The 20,104-nt window shown below is 39.3% G+C and overlaps 1 protein-coding gene across 2 annotated transcripts in view; it reads right to left on the bottom strand.

The window, feature by feature from the left end:
* Positions 1-12,035, bottom strand: part of LOC136857625 (guanine nucleotide exchange protein SMCR8) — a 103,449-nt gene extending 91,414 nt beyond the window's left edge. For both annotated transcript variants that reach the window (XM_067136418.2, XM_067136419.2), the window contains exons 1-2: positions 11,679-12,035; positions 6,058-6,227 (exon numbers count right to left, since the gene is read on the bottom strand). In XM_067136418.2, coding sequence (XP_066992519.2) covers positions 6,058-6,227; positions 11,679-11,804 — 296 coding nt within the window. In that variant the 5' untranslated portion in view covers positions 11,805-12,035. The remainder of the gene's footprint in view (positions 1-6,057; positions 6,228-11,678) is intronic.
* Between the last annotated feature and the right edge of the window lie 8,069 nt (positions 12,036-20,104).

The following is a 20,104-nucleotide window of genomic DNA, read 5'->3' as shown; positions in this document are numbered from 1 at the left end:
AAATGTTATAACAATGTGTGTCCAGAAATGCATAATTACTTTGTTAACCATTAACCAGTGCATTCCATAATGTCTAAACTGCTATTTTAAAATCTGACACACTTCTTACACCATGTGTAACCATGTCACTGATAAATTGATATTGACCTGAAAACATTTTTAATGCCCATAAATGATTCCTTTAGTCCTAATCATCTAATCCGATAGAATGGTTTAAATCAACAATCAATGATCTGATCTGCATTTAGGACTGTTGCCAAGGTCGTACATTCTCTGTCAATTGTTTACCTAGCTTTTCCTTAAAAGTTTTCAAAGAACTTGGAAATTAATCAAACTGTTTCCCCTGATAATTAATTCCAATTCCTTACTTCTCATTCTATAAATATTTGCCCCAATTTGTCCTCTTGAATTTCAACTTTATCTTCATATTATGATCTTTTCTACTTTTAAAAGCTTAGCACAAGCTTATTCATCTAATTTTTCTTTTCTTTTTTTTTTTTTTGCTAGGGGCTTTACGTCGCACCGACACAGATAGGTCTTATGGCGATGATGGGATAGGAAAGGCCTAGGAGTTGGAAGGAAGCGGCCGTGGCCTTAATTAAGGTACAGCCCCAGCATTTGCCTGGTGTGAAAATGGTAAACCACGGAAAACCATCTTCAGGGCTGCCGATAGTGGGATTCGAACCTACTATCTCCCGGATGCAAGCTCACAGCCGTGCGCCTCTACGCGCTCGGCCAACTCGCCCGGTCTCTAATAATATTATTCCACGCCATCTCTCCACTGACAGATCAAAACATACAACAGAGTTGAGCCTCTTATCTCCTTACTCCCAAGTTTTTGCAGCCCAAAGTATGCAATATTTTTGTAACATTACTCCTTTGTAGGAAACTGCCCAGAACAAATTGTGCTAATTTCCTTTGGATCTTTTTCAGTTCTTGCATCAAGCAATCCTGGTGTGAGTAGCATACACTGGAAGCATACTCTAATTGGGGTCTTAATAGTGACTTATATGCCCTCTCCTTTACATCCTGACTAGAAACCCTGAATACTCTCATAACCATATGAAGAGATCTGTAATCTCTCTTAATGACCTCATTAATATGATTACTCCAATTAAAATCTTCTTTTGCTTCATCAAGTTGCTTTACATCGCACTGACACAGATAGGTTTTATGGCGATGATGGTACATTATAGGAGAGGGCTAGGAGTGGAAAGGAATCTGCCATGGCCTTAATTAAGATACGGCCCCACCATTTGCCCGGTGTGAAGATGGTAACCACGGAAAACCATTTTCAGGGCTGCCGACAGTGGGGTTCGAACTCACTATCTCCTGAATGCAAGCTCAAAGCCGCGCGCCCCCAACCGCACAGCCAACTTGCTTGGTCCAATGAAGACAATTCCCTATATTAACACCTAGGTACTTACAGTACAGTGTTCCCCATGAGGTACTCTCACCCCATCAACATAGTAATTAAAACTGAGAGGACTTTTCCTCTTGGTGAAACTTACAACCTGACTTTTCATCCCATTTACCATCATACTATTATCTACTGCCCATCTCACAAAATTGTCTAGGTCCCTCTACAGTTGCTCACAATCCTGCAACTCATTTACTACTCTATACATCATCCGCAAATAGCCTTACCTGTGATTCAGGTTTTTTACTTATATCATTTATCTATATATAAGAAAACAAAGGTCCATGTACAAGGTACTCCTGCAGATTTCTGTCATTGTGCCTGCAGACACTGTAATGTACATTATCATGAGTGCTGGACAGGTAGAAGTGGACCAACTGCTTGGCTGATTTAAACTGACTGTACTTTTCCCTGTGAGGGTACTTGGAAGTATTTGGTGTATCTGACAGCTCAAATTGTGGCTGCCTGTCATACAGTATGCACCACACCAGGCATTTTCACGTACATTAGAAAAAAAATTAATTTGAAGACGAGTAGAAGCCTGGATTACACTGAAGGTAGACATTTTAAACATTTCATATGTCAAGTTAATAGCGTGTGCCATCAGGTGTTGAAAACATACTTAGCACAATGTCATTTATCATACACTAGCAGTTACCCATGGCTTCACTCATGTGGATTTCGTAATTGGAGTACACTAGAACTATCTTCTCCAAATTTTCTGGTATAAATCTGTGGTGTTTGTTAAAATTAGCTCTACATCTATGGATGTGACAGGACAGTACTTGAATTTGGGAGTGAGTGTAGGTGTTAAACATTCTGACAGATCCACATTATCAGTACCAGCCAAATATTTGTTAACGGCCACCGTGATGTCGTAGCCCGGATTTCATTTAAGGACATCACGATACTTTGCAGATGGAATCCGAGGTTTCCTGGGATACCTTCCAGTTCACACTTCACGTTCTCCATAATGTCCAGCGAACCACCAAGATGCAATCCATATGTTTCTAGCTTCTTGATTGATTCTAGCTGGTATGATCCGGAAGTATGTCTTGATAAGTGCGAGTTCCTTTTGAACCATTTCATTGTCAAAAGAGATCACAGCATTAAGTACTTTACACTGTTTGGAAGACATTCAAATATGCACATATATGCACTATTAAACTTAATTATTTGTTCAATTTCACCTTCAAATGCACTTCCTTGTTGGTTTTGGTGGTTTCCATATCAGCATACAAATCTAATGTCTATTCATTACACAGCATCAAGCCTGCAACAAGTATACCAAGCACGCTCAGGAATCAGTACTGTCAGCAACAGTCAACACTACCAGACTGGAATAAGCCAAGAGAGGGGACTCCAACTCACGCCTCACAACCATGGCCAGTATGGATAACACTTATTAGGATAAGAATTTGTATGACACGAACTAGGGCCATCCTAAAAGAATGGGGCTATACACAAAACGATGCCTGGGAATATGGTGCTTTTCAAGATTTGGAGCATCTGTATCATAGCCTAAACTCAACGTGATGATTTTGATACAGTCAGTGACAAGGCTGTAGTATCTGCTTCATACTGCAGCAACTTCAACATTTGAAAATTGAATATGATGACGATGCAGCATTCTTCAAAAGATTTTTGAGTTGTATATATTACTATAAATATCATCTGCTAATTGTAGGATCCTTGATTTACGTATTAACCCTAAACCGGGCACGCTGGTGAATTTTGTTCACCAACCTGCGTATTTCATCTGAAGTTTTTAATTCCTAAGTGCTACAGCCTTCGCGCTGCTAGTACCTTCTGGCGAAGTCTTATCGATACTCTCAGTGTACCAGTATCTGTTCAGGAAGTTGTAGGTGTCACGCTATTCGACCTTGACTCGCACTTGCTATCATTTGGTGAACTTTCTTCACCACGCGCCCGGAAATGTAAGTAAAATTGTACCTTAGACGTTCTTGGAGTTTCATTATTTTAAAATGTAGACTACAGAGGAAACAGAAGTAACTACCAATTTTTATTTAGGGAGAAGTTTGCGAAGGATGAAGACATACAAACGCTGTTGCAGGAATTATCTGATGAGGAGGAAGGATCTGAGGGAGCTGAAGTTTGTGATTTTTCTGATGGTGAAGATGAAGTGGTAAATTATTCAGACATTGATCATGACAGTGAGAGTGAACAAGAAGGTGATGTAGGCGTAGTTGATAGCTACGAACACGACGAACTTGAGTGGGATTTTTTCTTTGGGAAATATGAAACAATGTGGTGCACCACTAACTTTTCAAAGGCTACCTCTAGGATTGAAGAATCTTTTGTTTCAACTCATGAATAAGTGGTTTGTTGGACGAGCTAAGATAGAAACACTGCCTCCGGATATACGAGCAGTGTTATCCCCATACCATCAGGAAGAAACATCAGAAGAAATAAAAGTGCCATCACTGTGAGTGGAAACAAAATCAAGTCACCGCAATGAAGTGTAATCAGTGTCATAACTTTGTGTGTAAAGCACACTCTAAAAGATGCATTAGATGTGTAAGGTGTGAGAATAATGATAATGATTAATGAAGATTATTAGAAGTGTTTCATTCTAAATTTTCATGATTTAAGTATTCATCTGTTTCAATTTTATTTTCAGACTTCAACCCATGAACATTTTTACCCTTTTTTATTATATGTATGTACTGTCACTTGTAATTTGTGTAGTAATTATTATGTCTAAGGATTATAAAGCACATAAGGAGTAACAATATCAGTCGTGTAAGAGTTAGTACTTGTTAACTAGTTGCTAAGACTAAGAAAAATGAATGGTGAACGAAATTCACCACGCGCCCGGTAATGTAACATTTATAGGTTCAGGCTTTAGGGTTCAGATGGATTCTAATTCCGCTGTATATAATGAATAGCAGTTTGGAAGCAATATACCACCTTGTGGTTATTTATTTATTCGTGTCAGAAGTACAAAATATGAAACATGAAATGAACACAAGTACACAAATATGTGTTCATCAAGTGACTTCAAACAGTTCCCGGCCAAAACTTAGCCACTTTGAGGGCATGTGAATTAGCTTGAGTCAAATCACTCATTCTACATCTGAATGAGCACAACAGACACATAAGAGATGTTGTGTTGTTTGAAATTTGCCACAATAACATAGAACTGTCTTGGTCGGAAAATGCCACTTATATAAGTTGTCCCTTGTTCTTGAAACTTCAGTTCGCAGTCTGTTCAGGGACTTCCAGGGACTTACCTTGTGGTAAACCTACCGAGGTTGTTCTGTTAAATAATCTTGATTCCAAATCTCGAAATTTTACCTTTCTGTTTATCAAAATTTGTCCTAATACACTTGACATTTGACGGAATAGGAATGATGATGATGATCATCATCAGTTCCCTCTGGGAATATTTGTGCAAAATTTCATGAAATTCCGCTGAGCATTTTGGACGTGTTGTTGTTTTGGAAGGCAGAACGTCATTTCATTTTTACATAGAGAGATACTGAAACATACACCCCAGCAGAAAATTACTGTCCTTGTTCAGAACCTTCAGAACTGCATTTTTTCCACATAGAATTTTATTTAAAATTATAAATTGCAATAATTACATAAATATGATTTTATGAGACCATATTTGTTCCAATACTAAATATCAATCAAATTGATCATCAGGATGAGTTAATAAGATCAGTGATTCTTAGAAAGTTTTTCTTTCCCAAGGTGACAAGAAACATACAGGTATATAGCCGTAAAGAATGAGTGCAAAAAAAAAAAAAAAAATGTCCTTTATTATTTATATGATCTACTGATCTAGCATTTAAGATGTTCCCCATTTGAGACACAGCCATGTTATTTGTGCTTCAACCATGTAGGCTACAACTAAAGGGCTTAACTCCACGTCATACCATTTTGACATAACCTCTCATTCATATGGATGATTTTATATTCAACAATTTATTGTTAACCACAAGCCAGACTCTGATGAATTTATATTCAGTTATTGTTAACCACAAGCTGAGACTGTGGAAACAAATTTATTTTGCATGTTTAAATGCAATCTTATGAACTTAGTTTTTACGTTTATTTTAGTGCACATTTTTGCTGTCAATGATTAGTCAATTATTGGTTATATAACGGCCGAAGATGACCTACAGTAGGTCGAAACTAGGACCATGATATTTTTAATGTTTAAATAAGCTACATCATTAATAAATGTGTATTGAATAGGTGAACCTTTGCTTAACTTCAACTGTAATTGCTTGCCAATACGGATCATCATGAAAATTATAGCTTACGACCTTCTGCTATCTCACCACCAGATAGTTCTTACATAGGCTGCGTGGTCCTCTATCCAGCCCTCAGGTCCAGGTGATGATGATGATGATTATTGGGTTTGTTTTAAGGGACTTAATCTAGGCCACTCGCCCATCATCCCTGACCTGGGTAAGAGGCAGGCTCACTACCCCAAGGCTGTAGGGACAGCAGAAAGCACGAGTGAAAACAATGCCAAATTAAAGCGAAGGTCTCTACGTAACCATCAGCATACCCTCCAGATAAGAATCTCAAAAGTGTTCCAAATGTTTTACCTCTTGAATACAGAATGCAGCCCTATTTTAAACTTACACTGCCTGTCTCACCTTGGATTTGCCTGGTAATCGACTGACATAATCTTCATAATCAAATTGCCGACATCAATATCCATGGATTCTTCCAAATTTGCTGGTATTGTTAGAAGAGGTATTGGACCAGTGACTTCAGAAAATTCAGCAAAGATTATGAAGTCATCCCTGCTACATGGACAAAGGTCCTGAAGAAAAAAAAGAAAAAAAAGTATATATACACACAGTAGGCTATATATTGACAACAAATTTGCCAACATCTCTGAATCAGAATGAAATGGCCATACTTATGCTACCTATAGCCAAAATTAGAAAATGCAAATGAATAAAGAAATATGGGCAGATAATTTTAGTGTACATATAATTAAAACAGCAGACTACAGATAATAATATCCTTGAAGAACTAACATCGTTAGATTTTCATCCTGAGTTACGTAAGATAAACAATTCTTGTACTTAATCTTCTATGAGAAGTAACATATCCAATCACTCAAACATAAACATATTGCCTATCTTGCTCAATACGGACTTGAGGGAATAATGCTGTACAGTTTACAATTCATTCATCGGTTTAATCTATTTTATGGAGGTTTAACGTGTTCAAGGACATTATTCTCTGTAGACTACTGTTTTAATTATAATCAGTTTACGTAGTGTGTCCAGTATTTTGATAAGAATTTTATAAAGTTGACACATTTTGAAGATTTATAATTGAGGTTTTGTACTGGATATTAAAATGTTGATGTCCCATTTAAAAAAAATATAGCTATCTTATGTCATTTTAGGATGCTAATGTATTTGGACATGGGTGATAAATTATTAATTCTGATTGTTTTTAATAAATTTGTTTTAGCTATTAACTTTAAGTTATTTAACTTAAAAGGGCCCAATTAGGGTCGAAACATGTACTGACTGCGAATGCATGGGTGCCCATATGACAGTTTGCAGGGGGGGGAGGCTAAGACCTGGGGGTACATAGTCTTTCTAATATTTGGAAGATGAATAGCAACTTGTATTCCGCGGTAGAACAATACCCACGGTATCCCCTGCTGTTGGTGAGGGGCGGTATTACCACTTCTATGTAATACAGACTTTTAAATCATTTTCTTGAAAGAAAAACACCTGACTACATTACAATTTTCCTTTTCCTGAGAGCTAGAGGGGGCCCGCGGCTCCCCCTTTCCCCCGGGCATGGGCGCCCTTGTGTGAATGTCATATACAGTATATTGTATTCGATAAGCAAATGAGTTTTTGTGATTTCTTTATAAGAAATTTTGTCTAACTATAAGTTACTGTTAGTTAATATGGATTAGACCATGAAATTTGTCACATGTAACACAGAGGGGGTTTCTGGATTGCGGAGAAGTTAATCATGTAAGGAAACTATGTAATGAGCTCACAGATGATATGAATATTCTTTCACAATTTGCTTTACATCGCACCAGCACAGATAAATCTTATGGTGACAATGGGACAGGAAAGGACTAGGAGAGGGAAGGAATTGACCATGGCCTTGATTAACATACAGTCTAGTGATGAGATGTTCAAATACAAAATAACTGCTCATTCAATTATTTCATTATTTTCTATTATTTGATTAATTTTTCTATTATGCATTCAAAACTTCATTTGAATTAATGAAACAATCGAGTAGTGAGTGCTTATGAAATAATCAAATAAAAAGTGATACAAATGTTGTCATCAACTCATCAATCTCATCACAGGGAAATTAAAATTACCATTAAGTTTACCTTATACAAAGTGTATGGGTGGAACGATTGGTCTCTAATAAGCCTTCCGAAAATACTCTAGTACAAACTCATGCTGCACACATGTGAATGAATCATGCACTCAGATGTCATTACTTACAGTAAAATGCACAGATTAATATAATGCTTCATGGGCTCACACAATTACACAAAGTGCAATGCTAGTGTCAACAATTTGGCTCACCAAGGTCCAGACAGGGGATCGTATACTTTATAGCCACTACTCCACAGCCAAACACATATACTATACACACTATATGTATCAGACCTTGGTGTTTTCTTACATATCATATACAAATTATATGAGTAAATAACTGCGGGTAATGTTATATTGTATGAAGTAATGGTTGTAGTTACAGGATTGTGAACAAATGCAGAAAGACTGTTGACAGATGGACAGTAGACAATGGGATGATGGTAAACGGTGTGACAAGTCAGGTTGTAAGTTTCAACAAGAGAAGAAGTCCTCTCATTTTTAATTATAGTGTTGATTGTGTGACAGAAACTCATGGGGATCATAGTAAGTAGCTAGGTGTTAATGTAAGAAAAGATCTTCACTGGAGTAATCACATAAGTGGGATTGTAATTAAAGGTTACGGATCTCTTCACATGGATATGAAGGATGTAAAGGAGAGAGCGTATATGTCACTGCTAAGATCCCAATTAGAGTTAAGTTATGGTTGTACTGAATGGAACCCTCGCCAGGATTACTTGATCCAGGAACTAGAAAAGATCCAAAGAAAAGCAGCACTATTTGTTCTGGGTGATTTCTAACAGAAGAGTAGGGTTACAAAAATTTTGCAAATTATGGGCTAGGAAGACTTGGGAGTACAGAGATGAACAGCTCAACTAATCAGAATGTAGTTCCAATATAACTGATCCATTGTTGGAAATCGTACATTTTCCAGCTAACTCATTATTGATTGCCACGTTTCACCCCAGTGTGCCAATTTGGGCTTATCAGTTCAGAACTAGCATGCCTACCAAGACACATGGCTAGTGCATGTAGTGAAGGCTACTGCAAAGGCTAATTGGAGCAACAGCCTTAAATGCACATCAGTAGGTGACTGATTGACACACTAAAAGATTGGCAATGCCAGGTTACACTATGTTTTTGTTGTTGTGTACTCTGTCATACATATAGACTCTTTTACCCGGGAGAAGTCGCATGGTGGGGAAAAGACTGCAGTTATGGTAAAGTTGGTATCACTTGGAATATAAGTGACAGATGACAATCACCCTCTATCATATCGTTGGTGGGGATGTGGGCAGGGCTCTCATATAGGTGAATAACTGACAGTGCCATCTAGTGAGTCATAGCAGATAGTAATTAATCGGTGCGGTGCTTCTGATCGCATGCGAGTTCATGCATATTTGTTTAGTGCAGCCAATTCTATCGTGTGCGACTTTCAAAGCGACGGGTTTTATTGACAGAAGTGGATGAAGATAGCATAAGAAAATTGTTGGACAGTGTTGGAAAAGAGCTACAGGAGAATGAATGCCTGCAAATTGAACAGGATTTGGTTAGAAGACAACTCTTTCGTGAAGAGGGATTTGAGGAAGATGTTGATTTACCCGAAGAAGCAGATGATGAGACTGATAATATAGAAATCAGTGCTTCTGAAGAGTCCGCAGAATCTGAGGATGAGGTTTCTCAAGTAGACTCCAATCAAGATCAACTGCTACTCGAGTACATTGATGGAAATGGTGAAACAAGATGGAATTATTTTCCAAACCCTAGTGTTGGTAGAGGAAGGGCAAGAAGGAAGAATATTGTAACGCATCTGTGAGGTCCGATAGGCCAAGCTCGACATGCAACTACCATACTGGAATCTTGGGAGCTATTTTTCCCCAACAGCGTCTTGGAGGAAACTGTTAACTTCACAAATATTTGGATAAGAAAAACCAGGGCAAACTATTCTAGGGAGAGAGATGCTAGTGATGTAACATTGGCAGAAATAAAACCTGTGATAGGTCTCTTATATTTGGCTGGAACAATGAAGTGTTCTCATACAAACCGCAAGGACATGTGGTCAACCGATGGACCAGGAATTGAGTGTTTCAGAATTACAATGAATATACGAAGGTTTCAGTTTCTATTACGAGCATTAAGGTTCTTTTTTTGCTAGGGGCTTTACGTCGCACCAACACAGATAGGTCTTATGGCGACGATGGGATAGGAAAGGCCTAGGAGTTGGAAGGAAGCAGCCGTGGCCTTAATTAAGGTACAGCCCCAGCATTTGCCTGGTGTGAAAATGGGAAACCACGGAAAACCATTTTCAGGGCTGCCGATAGTGGGATTCGAACCTACTATCTCCCGGATGCAAGCTCACAGCCGCGCGCCTCTAAGCGCACGGCCAACTCGCCCGGTGCATTAAGGTTCGACAATAGTAATGATCATAATGAAAGAAAATCAGTTCATAAAATGGCAACTATCAAGGACATTTTCGAGGGATTTGTTATTCGGTGCAGAAATAATTATTCCCTTAGTGAGTATGTAACCATCAATGAGATGCCAGAGGCATTCCGGGGTACATGTTCCTTTCGGCAATTTATTCCCAATAAGCCCACGAACTATGGACTAAAAATCTTGTCTGGCTGATGCACATACATTTTATACGTATAACATGGAGATACATACAGGATAAGAGAATCCCGGACATTTCCAATTGAACAATAGAGCAAAGAATATTGTTGAACGTTTGATCATGCTGATTTCAAACAGTGGACATAATATTACTACCGAGAATTGGAACACTTCCTTCCCCTTGCAGAAACTCTCTTGAAGGACCATAGATAAACTTTAGAGGGGACAATTAAAAAAAAACAAGTCCGAAATTCCCCAGTTCTTCAAGGAAGTGAAAGGGAAGCAGTATTTTTGGATGCAAAGATGATTTAGTGCTGGTTTCATATGTTCCTACAAAGAACAAAGTTGTGTTGCTTTTATCCACCAGGCACGAAACAGACAAAATCGACGCTGACTCAGGTGATACTCACAAACCTGAAATTCTCACAACCTAACCAAAGGATGTGCTGATGTAGTTGATCAACTGAAACAATTGTACAATGTTGCAAGAGTGAGCAATTGATGGAGTCTCACATTATTTTACACTCTATTGAACATTGCAGGCATCAATGTCTACATCATTTTAAAAAACAAAATGGAGCTAGGTACCAGAAATAACTTCTTGAAGGATCTATCCATGGAACTATGCAGGGACTTTTTAGTGATTCGCCTGACGATAAGGAGCATTTGTTGTGATGTTCAAGTAAGGATCAGGGAACTCCTTGGGAAAGAACCAGATGTGATTACCCAGAGACAGAAGCCCCAGGTTCCAGGGTGGTGCACCTTCTGTACGAAAAACAAAAAACAAAAAAAAACAAAAAACAAACGCAGACCACCTGCGTCCGGTGTGGAACATTTGTCTGCCGAGAGCACACTGTTTGTTCCTGTGTTTCGTGTGGACTTAGGGAAAGCTCCAAGGGTGCAGAATGAATGTATGAAGCAATCCTGCAGAGAGTGCAGTGGCAGAGTGAACATTTAATAGCCTATATAGTGGTGAATAAAAATTCACACCCAAAATCAGTTTACTGAGTTTACTGTTAAGTGAATTGCTGACTTTTCAAAGATGATGTTTAAGTTTGTATTTGTGTTTGTATTTTATTCAATAATAAGAGCGAAGTAAACAATAAACAACAATTAGCGAAAATCAATACTAAAGAATGCCAAAGACCGGTGTGCATGGAGTTAGCTGAGATCAATATAGGTGCGGTCTTTCCGACTGCTTGCGACTTCTCGCGTAGCAAATTTAATCTGACTTCTCCTGGGTTAAAATATAGTAACTTAAATATTATAAAAAGTTAACTTACTTGTGGGTTAAAATTATTTCTATTTTCCGAGTCAGACATGTTAATTCTCTCAATTGTAGGCACCGGGACATCTTGAGAAAAGGCAGTATATCCAAATACAGCAGCATCCGTATGTACGGCTGCCATTCTTGAGCATGGGCAGTATATTATTGCCAGTCCTAACCTTACCCAAAAGGAAGAACAATGTTTCTTTAACGAACAGCATTAAAATATCTTCTCGTAAACCGTCCTTCACCTATATTCAAAATTTAACGTTTCTTTATCGGTCAGCCCATTATTTATTCACAAACTTAGCACTTCACCTACCAATAAATTTGTTTACGTTTTGCAACACTTCCTTGCGGGTTTGACATTTGAAACATATGATTGACTTAAACCAAGGAATACTTGATATCAAAGAGAATTCTTCTTCTACTTCTTGATATTAAATTGGGCTCGGTATTTAACTAACACCCAGTTCCAATACGGAATGAATGAAACACTTCACAACACTCAGAACCACTTAATTATGGTTACTAATAAACACTTTATCTCACAAATTTTAAAGCTGGTAAAACTGTTAACTTTTAGGTTATTACCATGTAGGGATCGTATCTTAGTATGTGCAAGTAATGCAACTATTCAGAAAGTACTTTAGGACAATGATCACTAGTATGAGTGAAAATCGGGAGTAAGCACGAGAAAACAAAGTATTATATCTTCATGCCGAAGTGACCGATCTTGGCGTCTTGCTACTTTGACATGCTGAAACGGGTCTACAATTGAGAAGGACATAGAATATAACTTAACAACTAAAGGTTCTAGTATTGAGGATGTGCTAACAAAAATCAGAGGGTTTTAATGTAGGTATTGCCAAATGGGTATGTGAACATTACCAAGAACGTGTGTTATTACGAACGACATGTTACCCTACACCTTACCTACTGAATCTGGATCTTTCTAACAAGGGAACAACGCACTATGACACATGTGATAGAGTCGACAAATGACAGTAGCAGTGCAAACAAGGGTCTCAATACAAAACCGAATCAAGTCTTAACTAGGCATAGTATATCAAAGAGAATGAGTAAGAGATGACTCTCAACGTTATTTTCCACTTCTGTACGCAACGGCTGCTGCAAAGATTGCCGGAAAATGCACGCTAGCTCCTCTGCCCGTCAGGAGGTCTGAACTAAATTTATCGGGCGGGCGATTTAAATCGTTTAGCGCGGCGGGTACCAAGGTTCTCATCCTCCCTCCACTCTTAAATATTCTATTAAAATATTCATTTCTTTTTTATTTCTTTCATATATTTTTTTCTTTCTTTTATTTTCTTTCTTTCTCTTACCTTTTTCTGAAATACTTTATTCTGAACAATGATACACCTGGAGATTGGTCTGTGCTTTATTATTATTAATAATAATATTTTTGCTGGAGAAAAGAAGCTTATCAGCCTGTGCTGTTTATTATAATTTTATTTTTACTAATTATCAAACCCATGAAGGATGGGAGTGACCGGCCTGGCCTGTGCTGCTTTTTTTCTGCTGAGGAAAAAAGAAGCTAACTCACAAAGGGAGGAAGGAAGGAAGGAAGGAAGGAAGGAAGGAAGGAAGGAAGGAAGGAAGGAAGGAAGGAAGGAAGGAAGTGACCGGAAGGTGAGTGGGATTGGCAATCATTCTGGCGGATTAAGAACTTCGACAGAAATAGACACTAACATCACCTCGTACATCAGTCCTCTTTAACACTATTTAAGCCAACCTCAACAGTCAATAGTATCAAGATATGCCACTTATGCAGAAAATGAAATATAAATACAATGTAAGAAAGAAAACCATTACAGGAACCAAAGTGAGGAAAGGAAACTCATATGAAAAGGAGGGAGTTCGTAGGATTCAAAGATAAACTGAAATGAAACATGATTTTTTGATTTATAGAGCTATATTCTACCTACTATCCACAGTATTGCAGGAATAAAAATTGTGTAGAAATTTTCCCAAAGTTTAGTGTAACCGTATATCATAATTTCATGACATTACATTCAGTAGTGTTAATCATCAAGTAATATTCATCAGTTACAAAACAATACAATACAACACAAATACAAAATCATTCATTTATGAAAGAAAGACTGGAACTGATAAGTTACAACATAATACTTTTCTCTCTTTTTGCAGTCTAACGTTGCACTGGTATGTCAAAAGTTTTCGGCAACACCATTTATATTTTCTCAAGGAACTTACTATATGATACATCTTTCAGTCTGTCAAATGAGGCACCTAGGGCAACACACTGAGAAATATTGAGATCTATACTTCTTTTGCATCTGCTAGAGGATGGCAAGTAGAGTAGTGTTTGAAGAAACCAAGACATGATACCACGTACTCTGTTCCTACATATTGCACCTAAACACAACATATCATTCAATCAATCATCTGCATTTAGATGATAAACAATGTCAAAGAACAAAATTGTATGCATCTCTTGTATTCATTGTTCTGCACTATTTACAGTACTTAAAAATGTTCTATTTTATGTGACTGTAGGATATATCTAAATTTATCTGCTACACGGAAAAGGATAGAATCATGAATATGTTTGTGGCCTTAAAGGATCGATTACAGATGCTGTGATTGTTCCCTATTACAACGTGCAGGAGGTACAAATAATGCTTCCTTTCACTCCATCCGCAAGAGAGGAATTCCAATAAATTGAAAGAAATGTGTAGCATCAGGTTCTACGTACAATAACATGGCAGCTGATCCAGCTCAAAACATCCCCATGCCACGTCACAAGATAGCTCCACCTATTAAGATCTACGTTCAAGGAATTGGTCGCTAATTTACGTACAGTATTATGAAAAATATGCTGCTACCTTCCGCGACATTACCGTGTGCAAGGGACTTTGTTGTGAAGTGAAAACATCTTCAAGGTTGCCAATAGTGGGGTTCGAACCCACAACTGCCCGAGCGCAATTTCACAGATACGTGACCACACTGTGTAGCCTACTTGCTGGGTGTTTTGTAATACAAAATTAAATACACTAATACCCAATCATTGGGATTTTACAAGTTGAAATTGTTGAATTTGAAGTCTTCAACAATATACCAATACAAAATGTTCTCCCTAGAACCTTTCACTGACTGCCCGGCTATCATAACCTACATATGTACTAGTTACATAATATTTCAAGTTGCTTTACGTCGCACCGACACAGATAGGTCTGATGGCGACGATGTGATAGTAAAGTGCTAGGAGTGGGAAGAAAGCGGCCACGGCCTTAATTAAGGTACAGCCCCAACATTTGCCTGGTGTGAAAATGGGAAACTACCATCAGTGCTGCCGACAGTGGGGTTCAAACCCACTATTTCCCGAATGCAAGCTCACAGCTGCGCGCTCCTAACACACTCGGTTTACGTAATATTAATCCATATTTCAGTCATTGAAAACCTACAATCTGTTTTCCAATCAGTGACCAGGTCAGGGATGGAATGAATGAGGTCCCATCTTGCGGCGAGGATAGGAATTGTGCCGGCTGCGGAAGCCTGTCGCACTCCTCAGGGGCAATGATTAATGACTGACAGATGAAATTATAGTGGAGTGTGTTGCTGGAATGAAAGATGTCAAGAAAAACCAGAGTACCCGGAGAAAAACCTGTCCCGCCTCCGCTTTGTCCAGCACAAATCTCACATGGAGTGACCGGGATTTGAACCACGCAACCCAGCGGTGAGAGGCCGGCGCGCTGCCGCCTGAGCTACGGAGGCACACATATTTCAATCATTATGTGTTCAAAATTAAAATGTAAACACTATAAAACTGTTTATTTAAATGAAAAATCTTCATTATTGTCAGCATAATTGCGCGAGTTACATCGGAGTTCAGCTTAGCACATAGTGTTGTGCACGAGTGGTGTCTGGATTAGCGTGAAATCGCAAGCGAGCACTCGATTCTACGGGACGTAACAAACCCGCCTGGCTCTCCACAGCAACCGGACTGATTGTGAACGAGCAGTAGAACACTAGAAGTTTAAACTACTCTGTTACGTCTTCTGCGATTTTTGCAGTTAATGTTTACCTGTCTAATATTATTGTTAGTCGCCTGAGGGGAATAAGTTGAAATTTATCATATTTATATTTTACGTAGTATTTCCCGCCCGGCTACTCATTCCTGCCACCCAGGTAACGAAAATTTCTGGGGAGAACACTGTATGCATCATGAATGAATATGGACATATGTAATTACTAGCTGCTTTACCCTTGCTTCGCTACGGAATTCTCAAAAAGACTGTTTTTGTGGTTTTCTCAACTGCAGTCAACATAGGTCATTACAATGACTGCAGTAGGATTGTAGTGATTAAAATCAATGTTATCATATAAAATGCTCGATCAAATGACAAGCGCACATTTTCTCACTTTTTACAAACAGTTTTTTGCTATTGGCTTTACGTCGAACCGGCACAGATAGGTTTTATTGCGGCGATGGGACAGGAAAGGGCTAGGACTGGGAAGGAAGCGACCGTGGCCTTAATTAAGCTACAGCCCCAGCGTTTGCCTGGTGTGAAAATGGGAAACAAGGAAAAACATCTTCAGGGCTGCCGACAGTGGGGTTCGAACCCACTATCTCCCGAATACTGGATACTGGCTTCACTTAAGCGACTGAAGCTTCGAGATCGGTGCGCACAAACAGTTCTACGGTGCCGATCTAACAGTCCATAGTCCCAGTGCTGTAATGACGAGGCCGCAGACTGCCGCGAACACTACTCTGCCATTTTTCCGTTAAATGGGTACACTGCTCTTTCCAGTCAGTACTTCAGAGTAGGGATTGATTAGCTGGAATGCTATGATGAACCAGTGTGTTGCGTACCAGTAGCATCAGAAAATGTATGGCCGGGCTGAGTGGCTCAGACGGTTGAGGCGCTGGCCTTCTTACCCCAACACGGCAGGTTCGATCCTGGCTCAGTCTGGTGGTATTTGAAGATGCTCAAATACGTTAGCCTCGTGTCAGTACATTCACTGGCACGTAAAAGAGCTCCCGCGGGTCTAAATTCCGGCACCTCGGCGTCTCCGAAAACCGTAAAAGTGGTTAGTGGGACGTAAAGCAAATAACATTATTAAATTAGAAAATGTATGAACCAGGGGAATGGCATGCCAACGAAGAGAAAGATCTAACTCCCCAGCTACTTGCCGCCAATATTCAGGCAGGCTGTTATACTCGGTACGCAGCAGTAATCCCATCTATCGGAGATGAGTGGCACCATGAGAAACGAAGAACATCACAACAGACCATGGTCAGTGTAATGTTACTGTTGATCAATTTTATGAGCTTTCTATATTGTAGGCCTTCCCATTTAGTTTCCTTCCAACTTTGTGACATTAGGACATCTTAGACTGTAGTTCCTTATTCCCCGACTTTACATACCAGTTTTCATTAAATTCTCTTGAGTTGTTTTCTCAATTACGCAAAATTAAAAAGTGTATTTCCTTGTTACTGTTGACATGACCGATACAGAAATACCATTTTTTAAGTTCTGAGCAATGTATAGACACAACTCCTATTACTTATAGATAGATAGATAGATAGATAGATAGATAGATAGATAGATAGATAGATAGGTACTGAAGCTTGTACTACTCTTTCCATCATATCATATGAATGACTTACCATCACAAAATTCAGAAACATGTACATCCAACAATGATGCAATAGTAGCTGGCCCTATAACCTTTGGAGTGAATGTGGTCTTATGTGAGCCTGTGACAAAAGCGGAACTTCCTCTGTGAGTCATTCGAACAATCTGACTAGATGTTTCCATTCCGCTTTCTTCCCAAGTTCACAAAACATGTCATGGCAAAACAGGTTAATTCCAGTTGTGTTCAGGAAATGGGGAGGATCAAAGATTGTAACAATCTCCTTCCCTCCCACTATGAAGAACGGACCAGGACGGCCAGTGCGAGTCTCACTGCACAGCTCTCATATTACCCTGCTGTTTGTGGGACCCTGGTAGCACACACTTGCTACAATTTCCAAGCCATTTTTCTGCAAAGAACGAATGGCATCCTTTAACAAAACTTTCAAGTTTCTCAGTGGATACAGTAGTTCTGCAGAAAAAGTAAGCAACAGGTTGCTTCCATTTTCTGAGGAGACCTCTAACCATGAACACCAAGGCATGATCAGCAAATCTGTTGGTACGTCCTAGGTGTCCATAGTCTTTGTACCCATCAATTTAATCCAAAGTCACATTGTAATGAAGTCCAGTAGACAAAGAAACTTCATTAAAAATGAGGGACCAAACTTTTTGATCACTAGCCTACTCACAGTTCTGACTCGAGATTCTAACCCTTTGAAGAAAACATTGCCAATGCTTGTAGGAAATAAAAAGGAATTAAGCATTTTGGTAAGGGTTCAACAGTGTCACTATTGGCAGTAGTAGTAGAAACAGCAATACTACAAGTGGTAGCAACAGTGGTAGACGTAGCAGCAGTAGCAGCAGGAGTGGAGACGTTGGGAGTAGCAGTAGCAGAACTCGTAGCAGCTGAAGGACCTGACCGAGAACAAGACTCATGTCGAGGCACATTTATATTTAAAAAAAAAACACTAAGTAATGTATGAAATTTTCCTCCCCTACTACAGTGAATGCACGGAATTGATTTTCAAATCTCATTACATCATCATTCATTCATAAACATCTGTGGTTATTATGGCTCCCCTACAGTTCTTAAGGTAGGGAAAACAGGAATAAAATTACATTGAGCAAGTTGTCCACCTAAATTCGTTGGGATATTAAAGGACTGATTTTTCTCTGTTCATGTTTAGTTGAAATTAATGAAGAAAATTTTACTGTTATGGCAAAATTGACATTCACTGCTTCCAAAAATAGACCCTTGCATGCTGAGAGGAACAAGGACAAAAATTTAAAAAGGTACATTCAAATGTTCGAAATTTCAGCTACCCTCTGCCTCTAAGAGATGTAAAACTGGTATTAATTCAGCCCGGTCGACATCATATTTCTAATGTTATAAGTAAGTGGAAATTAATGAAATCTCTCTTGGAGAGCGTCTCAGAGGATAGATGTGTTCATTGTGATGTCCAATAACCCACCGTCCCGCCCCAAATAGTACATTTACTTTTATAACCTAATGAAGAGTATTACACGCCATTTTCATTTCCGAAGTAGCTACTTGCATTCCCATTGGTCAATGTAAAGTGGAATGTGATGTCGTTCCCGCCGATAATTTTAATCTTAATCCGTTACCTACCTCAGCACAATAAAAGCGCAAGAAAATGTAACGTTGCTTGTCCCTATATCAGAGGTCTTGTCCAGATCCTATCCTAAACGTCCGCACGGCAAGAACCACTCCAGACCAATGGTCGTGTCCAGGTCCTATCGGAATCGTCCACACGGCAAGAACCAGTCCAGACCAATCGTGTTTCCACACGAAACTAGAGGCCTAGGGCCGCTTCGCGACTTCCAACCGTCCAGACCAATGGTCTTGTCCAGATCATATCCTAACCATCCGTACGTCAAGAATCTTGTCCCGATCTTATCCTAACCGTCTGCACGGCAAGAATCTTGTCTGTGTAATAATGGTGTAACTAATCACCACCACCAGCTATCGAAGCATAGTTCCTAAGTACAGAGGTTGGCAGCACTGAGCACTGCTGGAGAACATCCTTTCCGAGAAGTCCGCGAGCAAGGAAACAAACGACAGTTGTTACGCGTATGTATACATGTTGGCTCACGGGCTGAACTAATGATTAGTTACCACCAAATACAGTAGAGACAATACGCGACACTTCCGGATTTAGCCGTGTTAAAATGGGAGACAAGTCGCAAGTGGCACTCCTAGTGGCTAGTTACTGCAGCTAAACACAGCACATACCTTTCCCCTCATGTTGAGAGAAGATATCAAGGAATGACACACGCTACTATTTAATTATATCAACACACTGAAAATGCATAAATGACACCAAAAACTTCACACACTAATACACGTGCTCTTATGACAGAATCAGTAATTCTAGGTCAATCCGCTAGAGAGAACTCTAATAGCTGTCCCTCGATATCTCGCTGAGTGTCGCGTATTGTCTCTACTGTATTTGTCACCACCATCAGCTATCGAAGCACCACTCACTCATTAGTTACTAAGTACAGAGGTTGGCAGCTCTGAGCAACGCTTGACAACATCCTTCGCGAGAAGACCGCGAGCGCTTCGAGCATACAAATAGATAGAGGGGGCGCTGCCAGCAGAACGTGGCGCCAAGATACAAATCAGCTGATGTTGGGCACCTATCGTAAATTGCGCGGGCCATCGGCGTAAGCGGAGCGATTTCAAGGATTCATTGTCGACAAACCAGGCTTTTTCTATGCAATTTTAATGTGTCACAAACATAAAAAACACGTATTTTCGTTTATGTGATAAGTGAAGTGCACCAGTCTGAAAGAATATAGC

This window comes from Anabrus simplex, chromosome 1 (assembly GCF_040414725.1).
Source record: "Anabrus simplex isolate iqAnaSimp1 chromosome 1, ASM4041472v1, whole genome shotgun sequence".
NCBI lineage: Eukaryota > Metazoa > Arthropoda > Insecta > Orthoptera > Tettigoniidae > Anabrus > Anabrus simplex.
The sequence above is the reverse complement of the archived record's forward strand: the minus strand, read 5'-3'. Positions and strand labels throughout refer to the sequence as shown.